The 8,731-nt window shown below is 34.4% G+C and overlaps 1 protein-coding gene across 6 annotated transcripts in view; it reads right to left on the bottom strand.

The window, feature by feature from the left end:
* Positions 1-107: 107 nt before the first annotated feature.
* Positions 108-8,731, bottom strand: part of SLC35B3 (solute carrier family 35 member B3) — a 23,561-nt gene continuing 14,937 nt past the window's right edge. For 5 of the 6 annotated variants that reach the window (XM_035317352.1, XM_035317351.1, XM_035317353.1 and 2 more), the window contains 4 exons: positions 6,966-7,058; positions 6,438-6,549; positions 2,229-2,298; positions 108-1,308 (listed from right to left, as the gene is read on the bottom strand). In XM_035317352.1, coding sequence (XP_035173243.1) covers positions 1,158-1,308; positions 2,229-2,298; positions 6,438-6,549; positions 6,966-7,058 — 426 coding nt within the window. In that variant the 3' untranslated portion in view covers positions 108-1,157. Of the gene's footprint in view, positions 1,309-2,228; positions 2,299-2,523; positions 4,242-6,437; positions 6,550-6,965; positions 7,059-8,731 lie in introns of those variants that run through there. The other variant, XM_035317350.1, reaches the window with a different exon arrangement.

Here is an 8,731-nt window from a genome sequence, read left to right as displayed (position 1 = left end):
TGTGTGAACAATGAACTGTAAAGCAATTAGTATTTTTAAAGTGCTATTGTTAAATACATAAAATGAAAGAGAAGGCAAATGATTCAATAATGAATTGAATATGAAAGTAAGAGAAAAGATCTTACTAAATTCCAGCAATTTTTTAAATTCACAATGAAAAAGAAAGACTGGTAGTACACTGTATCCCTGTCATTAAATAAAGAAAATTGTAGTTTGTACCATAATCCTCTTAAATTCATCACAGGACCACACAGAGACTGACACAATAAATATCCTAAATACAGTAGCAGATACTGTTATTCTTTAGTCCAATACTGAAAATAAACAGTTTTGATTTGAAGATATTAATTCAGAGGACCACCTTTAATTTCTCTCTACACCACTATGACATGGAAGTCCATCGGCCACTAAAAAAATTTAGTACTTCACCACAGAATAAACAAATTACAGCTTGTTACACCACCGCTTCAGTCATGACTTTTTCATTCTGTGTTCTCAGCCGCTTGGGGCCTAAAAACCCATTCCACCCTTGTTGAGTGCTCAAACTCATTTTCATTACTTGCAAGCAATAACCAAACAGAATAACAACTTAAGATTTCCATTAAAAAATCAATTATGACAAGAAATACCAAGTTCTGTGATGATCTGATCAATAACTTAAAAAAACACAGTATTTTTATTTAAAATTAAAAAGTGACAGCATATCATATTCTAAATCTTCCACCTTTAAAACTGCAATTTGGTTGATTAGGTTCCATTAAACGTGAATACAGTATTACATTTAAATTACCTCACCTAGACAATTAACAAAGACAGAGAACTGCTAATCTCAAACCAGCCACATAGCCAATATTATTAAAATGCCCAAGTAAGTCTTCTAGTGTGTCACATTTGGGGTGCAGCTTCTCAGCAGTTTGCCAGGAGCTGCTGTCCTTCATTAACTGATAAAGCCATCTGACAATGGCCTGTAACACCTTTTATGATGAATTCAAGTGCTCTGACGAAAGGGCTCATGAAAATGTGCATTTCTAGCCATCTGCAAGCAGACAATATGCCTTCAGCTCCTTTGGTTTTAATAATGTTCCCTTTGGAAAGTGAATCAGTTGAAGACTGTTCCAGTAAAATGTTAAGTCATAGTCTAGACCATAAACCATTGTCTATACAGTTTGTGACAACGTCCTTGTTTTTCTCTCTTCCACACTTTTTTTCCAAACACCATGCAGTGAAGGCAGTTTGATTTTATCCATATTCTTACTGTAAACATTAAGAAATATACCAAGAACAACTAGCAAGCCTGACCACACATACCTAAAGGGGAAGGAAAGGAGGGAAAAAAAGTTACTATTAGCACTTCAGTTATAGTGATTACATACCAATATTTATGAATTAGATAAATATTAAGTTCCAACCCTAATGAGAGGAGATTAAGAAAAACAGCAACAACATTTTAGTAGACTTGGAGAAACTTTGCTTGAGTCTTTATTTCTTCTGTCCTTCAACCCTTCATTTTCCTGTCCAGGCTGGAGAGTTAAGGTACATTGATATTAAAAAAAAAATAAACAGTACCTGTTCTTTCTTGTAGGAATAAAGCAGCCCTGAGGGGTTTTAGAATGTTTTTCCTTCCTACATTTAGGAGAGTTATTCTCTCTATTACTGGTTCAAAACACATTTTCACTCAATGCCTTATGTCTATACATCCCAATATGCATTTTTAATTTAGCTCTCCGTTATTTTAAGCCTCAACATTCTTAGCTAGAATAAACTGTATTTGGACATTTGGCTGTAAGCTTTCTTCTGACGTCTCAAATTTACAGATAGCAATAAAATTAAACACTATTTTGTTTCAGATCAGAAATATTTAGGATCAATGAAATAACTCAGTTGCATGTCTCAATGTAAGGCCAAATCTTCCTAGAGAAAGTACCCAAACAATTTATTAAATGTCTTAAGCACTAGATATTACCTAAGATTTTTCTTAAAAAGCAAGAACAAAAAATACCAACACATGAAACAGTTTGTCTTCTAGACCTTTAGAAAAATTGAAACTATTTTCTCTAGGATGATTAGTATCAACAAGCCAGTCAATATTTACAACATTTCATTTGTAGAAGACAGAAGACAAAAACCATTAAAGCCTGAATATAATTAATTACTGGTGTTGTATTTCCACGATTAACATGATAATTTTTTATAAAATACATGAAATCCCATTTAAAACAAATACTTACTGGAATGTGAATGGTTTCGCAAAGAACAAAAAAGAAAGCACAATGGTCATTGCTTTTCTTCCTGTTGTTACTGCAGAGGAAAAGAGATGTTTTACTTCTTTAATAATTCACTTACAACATAATAACATCAGATAGTCTTTGATATTACTAGATACCCTTATTATCCAGTTAAGGGTCTGGCTACAATGATCATCATCCTTGGGGCTAACAAACTGTAGGCACATTCCTACAGTATGGAATAATGCTAGGACCATGTTATGTGAAACAAGCATGCTGTATAAGCTCCAGTCAGGTATTTTTTTTTTTTTTTTTTTTTTTTTAAGTGGAATGGAACAAGCATTTTGTAATCCTGTAACTTTAGTTACTTAGCAGTGCAGAGAAATACAAGTTCGGCTAGAAACCTAAAAGACCACAGATGCTACACTTCAATGGCTTAGTGAGCTTTTCTAGAATTATTAAAAGGCCTTCTTCTACATGTGATCTCATCAATAGCAAGAATCAAGGTAAGAGCAGAAGACACAATTCTGTCACCAAAATGGAATTACGCTACTTGCTTGGGTTACTTTCAAATTAACTATAAATTTCAACAATTACTTAAACAATTTCAGTGCTATTTGCTATGAACAATAAAATGCTGCTAGTAAATTGTATACTGGGAAACATACATAGTTTATTATTGAAACGCGCAATTAGTAACTGAGTAAAAGTGTTATGAAAACACTGAAAAAGAAACAAGCAACCAGGTGTACAAATTCAGCTACAGAGAAGGGGCCTGGGAAGGTGTTACATGACAGTACAGGCTTCTAATTTAATAAAGACCATAGTACAATTGTCTGGACCAGAAGAAAACCATGCCTTTTTTATTAACAAAATATTTTGCTTATCATGTACTTTTGCTTATCAGTACGTTTTACTATAACAGGCTAAAAAACCTTGTTCATGTAACTATACCCACATGAGTATTAGTGTAACACCAAAACAAAAGGAAACTGTGACTACTGACATATTTTCATGCCTTTTTTTTTTTGGACAGTAAAGCAAGTTTTATTCTCCCCAACCCTCTCCCACCAAAAAAAAAAAATCACATCTGAAGAACATGTTTAGTACTGGAATAAACAGCCTTCACCATTGCTTTGTCTACCCCAGTCTCAACCTCTTGATAACAATTTCTATACATTAAGAAATTTATGCACATCAAATAAAATGATTTTCTATTACATGAAAAATTAAAGTAGAATGAAAAAGAAAATTGAGTTTTAATTAGAAAACAGTTTACGGATGAATAATTTAAAAAAAGTGGTAAAATTCAGTTTTTCTAATTACAATTATTTCTGTTCTTTCAAATCAGTTATTAATTAAAATATTTATGTAACCATTTCCTTCTAAATTAAGTGTCTTTTATTCTTTTGCCCAATTAAGTCTGCTAATTTCTCATTCTGCTAATAGAAATACAATTTTCATTAAACCCCTTCACCCCACTCCCCCCAACAATGAGGAGGGTTGATGGGGGGGACAGTAATGAATGTGGTGTTCTTCCAAGGCACAATAAATATTTTCACATTGCTACAGGCAAGACAGAAAGGGCTCATGTACTTGGATTGTCAAGGTCAGGCACAAGGAAATCTGGGAAGGGTCTTCTATTCCACAGCACTTTTAAGCAATTTTTAGCACAGGTAGGTTTTTTTTATTATTATTATTTTTAAGAGCTATTTTAATACATGAACCAACCCCTCATCTGGGCCAGCTCCCAGACAGTAGATCTCTTGAACCTTAAAACAAGTATAAAACAGAAGTGCTGCAGAGGTAAGAATTAATAGGAAACCAGACCATGCAATTTTCAAGTCCAGAAAACAACTGTCTGTATTTTCCTCTCTGTTAATGCAAATGAAGTAGACATTACCTGGCAGAAACCAGCTTTTGGGGGAAGAGAGGAAAGTAGTTCCATGGCATCTTGCTACACCTCCCCACCCCAGTCCCTTTTGACTGATATTTGTAGTTTAAAGAAAAGGTAACCTGAGGAAGGAATGAGCCTGATATAACTGTTCTTGACAGACTACTGTAAGAACTACATACAAAACAGCTAGGTAAGTAATGACTTAGTTTTGGAAAGTTCACACAAGTGATATTTTAAGTTTGGAAGCAACAGTTTTCTTCAGACAAAAAATTCACTGTTCCATAGCAGTTATGTGTACTGAAGAGTAATAATTTTAGAAATAGTCTGGAAACAGATGTATGGAGGGATGCTAAGAAGTGATCAGACGCCTTAGACTTTCCTTTCAGTGTTGTTAGGTACAGTGAAAATCTTAACATCACAATTAACTGCTGCTAACATTAACAGCAGGATCATTTCTGTTTATCCTAACAACTGAGGATATTCTGACAGGTAAACACTTCTGATGACTGTTTACAAACTCACAATGATACAAGTTAAAAGCATTCACTTGCTTGCAACACAGTTATGTCATTTTACTGTAGCTAGCTTTGCCACACTCATCACATACTAAAATTTGTTATAGCATCACAAATACTGATGCAAGGCACAGTAAACTAGTGCAAACAATATGTTGTACCTATCTTACCAGCAGTTCCTTTGATTTAACTGTATTCTATACTGTTCCTTCCATTAAGGATCTTGGGCAGACAAAGTTAATGATAAGCTCACTTCTTTGAAGCCATACAGTTGTCCTTCCACACAGAGTATATTTAATTTAAATACTTTTCATTGTTTCTAAGGCACACATAGCAGCCAATGCATTGGTAAAGATCAAGTATAACCAGATGATGTTACTTGCCAGTGCAGTGCTGAAATCTGCTGTGCTCAGTGGGCTCCTCATTTGTACAGACCCAGATAAGTCTTAGGTATTACAATTTTGGTCTCTCTAGAAGATTTTTCCAGATGACTGATTACTCAACATGAAGGGTATGTCCAGTTGTATATGGGTTAAGAGTTAAGTCTAACCTAAAGACTGAAAATCTATAATGGTTGTGACTGCCTCTTGTTTCATGTGCTCTTTTTTCTCAGCAATCTGGCTACATACCTGCAGACTGTCAGCACAGAAAGGTCTGACTTTAATTCACTCACAAAAACAGATTACACTGTTAGGTAAGAACACCACCTCACGAACTTTTTAATTATATGCGAACTGTCACGAGAACAGTACAATAGCATTTAGTGACTTTCTTGGCCTGTAGAGGATTCCAGTAACTTTTGATGTAATTTATGGATTGGTATTTTTCTACATTCATGTGGGGCTAGCAGATACACCGAATAGGCAAAAAACATTTTCAATCTATCACTGATACTTTACATTCATATTTCGTTTTTTTCTGACATATGCTGTACTACACATTCAACAGAAAGCATGACTGTTTTTCAGTCATAGGCCAATTACTTCATAAATCTAGAAAAGGAACTGCAAGGTAAGAAATTCTGCTTCTCTCATTAATAAGCTACTATTAACAAGAGTACCTGCAATTTAGAGATAATTCAGCAGCTGTTACACAGTCCATGAGAAGTATGTTTGGTTAATATCCCAACTTCAAAAGCTAAAACTAATACTCTTTATTGCATTCAGTTTAATAAAAAGAACCAAGTAGACATTCTCAAATTCTGACAAAAGTCAGAATTTGTTGCACTTGAGTTTATTTTGAACAGACTATGGAGTGTACATTTAACATGGCTATCTCTTATAACGTAGCCACAGTTTTCCACTGAAAGTCTAGGGACATCCAAAATGTTCAGGGGAGCCCTACACACTTTTTCTAGCAATACTATTTGTTGGTAATCTCCAGAAATTCTGTGCTTAGAAGTGATGGCGCTGCCTTCCATGCCTTAATGTTTTTTTCTTATGTATTTCAAATAGTATTTTTCTTTTCCTTATATCTTGCTGTATATTTCCATAGCAATTCCTCTGTTTATAACAGTGCTGATTCTGTATTAAAACGTAACATAGGTTATGTGCACAAGATTACTTAATAGGTTCTTCAAGATTAGAACTGTCACACAGAAAGAAACCAAAGTTCCCAAATGTATTTGGAAGTTCCCAAATACATACTACGAGAGAAGACTCAGACTAAACAAACCAAAATTGGTCAGCACAAAGAACAGAAAAAAGGCTAGAGAATTATTCTCAGAAGCTGTCCTAAATAACAAAATAAGATTGCTTCTTTTTTTATACCAAAAGCAGTAAATATATCATTTGTTCATACCTGTTACAGCCAGAAGGGCACCAAAGATTTTAATCAAAGCTAGAACAAAGGATATGCCAAAATACCCAGTCAGGGAGAAAAGGAATGCATAACCGTAAGTCTGAACTGGATGCTGCAACAACATCAACAACAAAAACTGTTAGGAAAATGTAAAAACAAACCCTGAGGTATTGCAAAATGATGTAAAACTACAGACTTTAATCAACTGCTTGAGCAATAAGCTGCTCAACAATGCATTCATGCAAAGATCCGTATTTAATTTTAGTTAAATAATGGAAAAATAGTTATGAAATCATAAGCTCGTGAGTCTGGTCCTGTGATTTTGTTTTGCTTTTTTTTTAAAAAAAAAAACATTACCCTATCTTATACATCAAAGACTGTAACAACTACGTTAATGTATGAACTACAGAAGACAACCAAGTTACTTGATGAAAACAATATTAGAGTTGGTGACTTTTTTCCAGACTACACAGAACAATGTTTTCCAATAAAGGTGTTTATAGAAAAAAATGAAATCTTTACACCTACCTTTGAGCAAAATGTTACTGCAGGGCTTAATCCACTAGTGCATGTTAATCCAAATAAAATATACACAAAACCTATTGAATAGGAATATAAAACCTAGAATAGTTTAAAAGAAAACAATCATCAGGTGATACCACAAAAAGCAGAAAATTAAATGCTTTTGAACATATGGCCCTATTAATATTTTTCAGTTTCTGAGTTAAATTGGAAGTGTTTGAAGATATTTCTGCTAGTATTTCTTTACCAGCTGATGTACAGTGAAAAGTGAGTAACAAGCATTCTTCCTACCCACAGCTACATAAGGTGGTGTTTTTTTTTTTTAAGCTAGACAGTTAATGTCCTGAGGTCAATGTTGACTATTAAACCCTTCCAATTCAGGATTTCACAGCCTAAATAAAGCTTCAGACAACTATATAATTAGGTTGAACAATACGCGAAAAGTAGATAGATTTCTGCTATTTATCCTGCACGTTAAAGACCCATTAAACATGCAGAGTGCAGCACTTAATCACCTTGAAGTGCCAGAATGTGTCATGAAGCATCATCTGTGCCACTTCAGTTCACCTACAGTGCACAACTGCATTACAGCTTTAGGATACCAAATCTTTGCATATGATGAGATCTGGCCTAGTTCAGTACTCAGAACACATCTTACTCAGCAAGGAAGTAAGCTCTTCATTTTGTCTGTACCCTAACAGAATTCCTCGCTTCATACAATGACAAAATCTTCATATTCTCTCTTCTCATGTCAAGGCAACAACAGAAGCTGGAACTGCCCATCAATCTATACACCAGTGCAGTGGGAGGCATTCAGCTGTTTGTGGCCTTTTATTGTGGGAAAGGGAGACAGCAAGCAGAACTATTCCACACATTACTAGCTAGAACACAATGGTTTATTATATTTCAAAGCACAGTGTCAATTACAGACATGCTTCTTATGGCAAAGTTTTTTAATCAACTGTTTCCTTGTTGTAATATCTGTTATCTGCAAAGATAAGCCTATTAACAACTGATAGCAACGCCATGAGAAGACAGAACACAGTACTGCTCAACAATAAAGGAAGATTGATATATGTTCCAAGAACAGAACTGCTTTCAAGCTCACATAACAAAAAGTAAAGGTCTAGAGAAATCAGAAGCACTGTAAGGCAGGTAGCAATTGTCAGAAGACTGTTGGCAAGATGCAAATCGGGCAAGAAAGCCACTATGGATGTACTTACGGATTTCAGAGATTATAGCTAGAAGGCTACTCTGGGTCAGATAATGTCCACCTAGTTAAGAACTCTGCCTCCGGCAGCAGTCAACAGTGGATAACAAGGAACAGCACAAGCAAACACACAAAATGAACACAGTAATACCTTTCAGGTATATTCTTCTACTTCTCAGAAACCTGCAGGTCAAACTTCTTGAGCCAACCTAAATGATTTTCAGGCATAAATGAAGTTTGCTCCTAACAAATTTTCTCTCCATTTATAAAGCTATTCTCGTAAGTGAGGAACTAGATTGTCCTGTCACTTCAGTCAAGTTAAACATCAAAATACATTTTCAAGATTTGTTTTTATTTGTGGCATATTCAAATAATATTGGTTACAATAAAAGATTTGCTCATATTGATTTGCTTTTAGAGAAAAAAATGCCAAATTCAAACAAGTTTTACATAAAAAGTCACGGGAAGTGAACAAATAATCCTTGTTTCAAAGTATATAAAAATATTGAGCAAGACTTTTTCAAAATCATGTATTTTATTGAATCAGGAACATATATATATA

The sequence above is a fragment of the Oxyura jamaicensis genome, chromosome 2 (genome assembly GCF_011077185.1).
Source record: "Oxyura jamaicensis isolate SHBP4307 breed ruddy duck chromosome 2, BPBGC_Ojam_1.0, whole genome shotgun sequence".
NCBI classification, from domain to species: Eukaryota; Metazoa; Chordata; class Aves; order Anseriformes; family Anatidae; genus Oxyura; species Oxyura jamaicensis.
The sequence above is the reverse complement of the archived record's forward strand: the minus strand, read 5'-3'. Positions and strand labels throughout refer to the sequence as shown.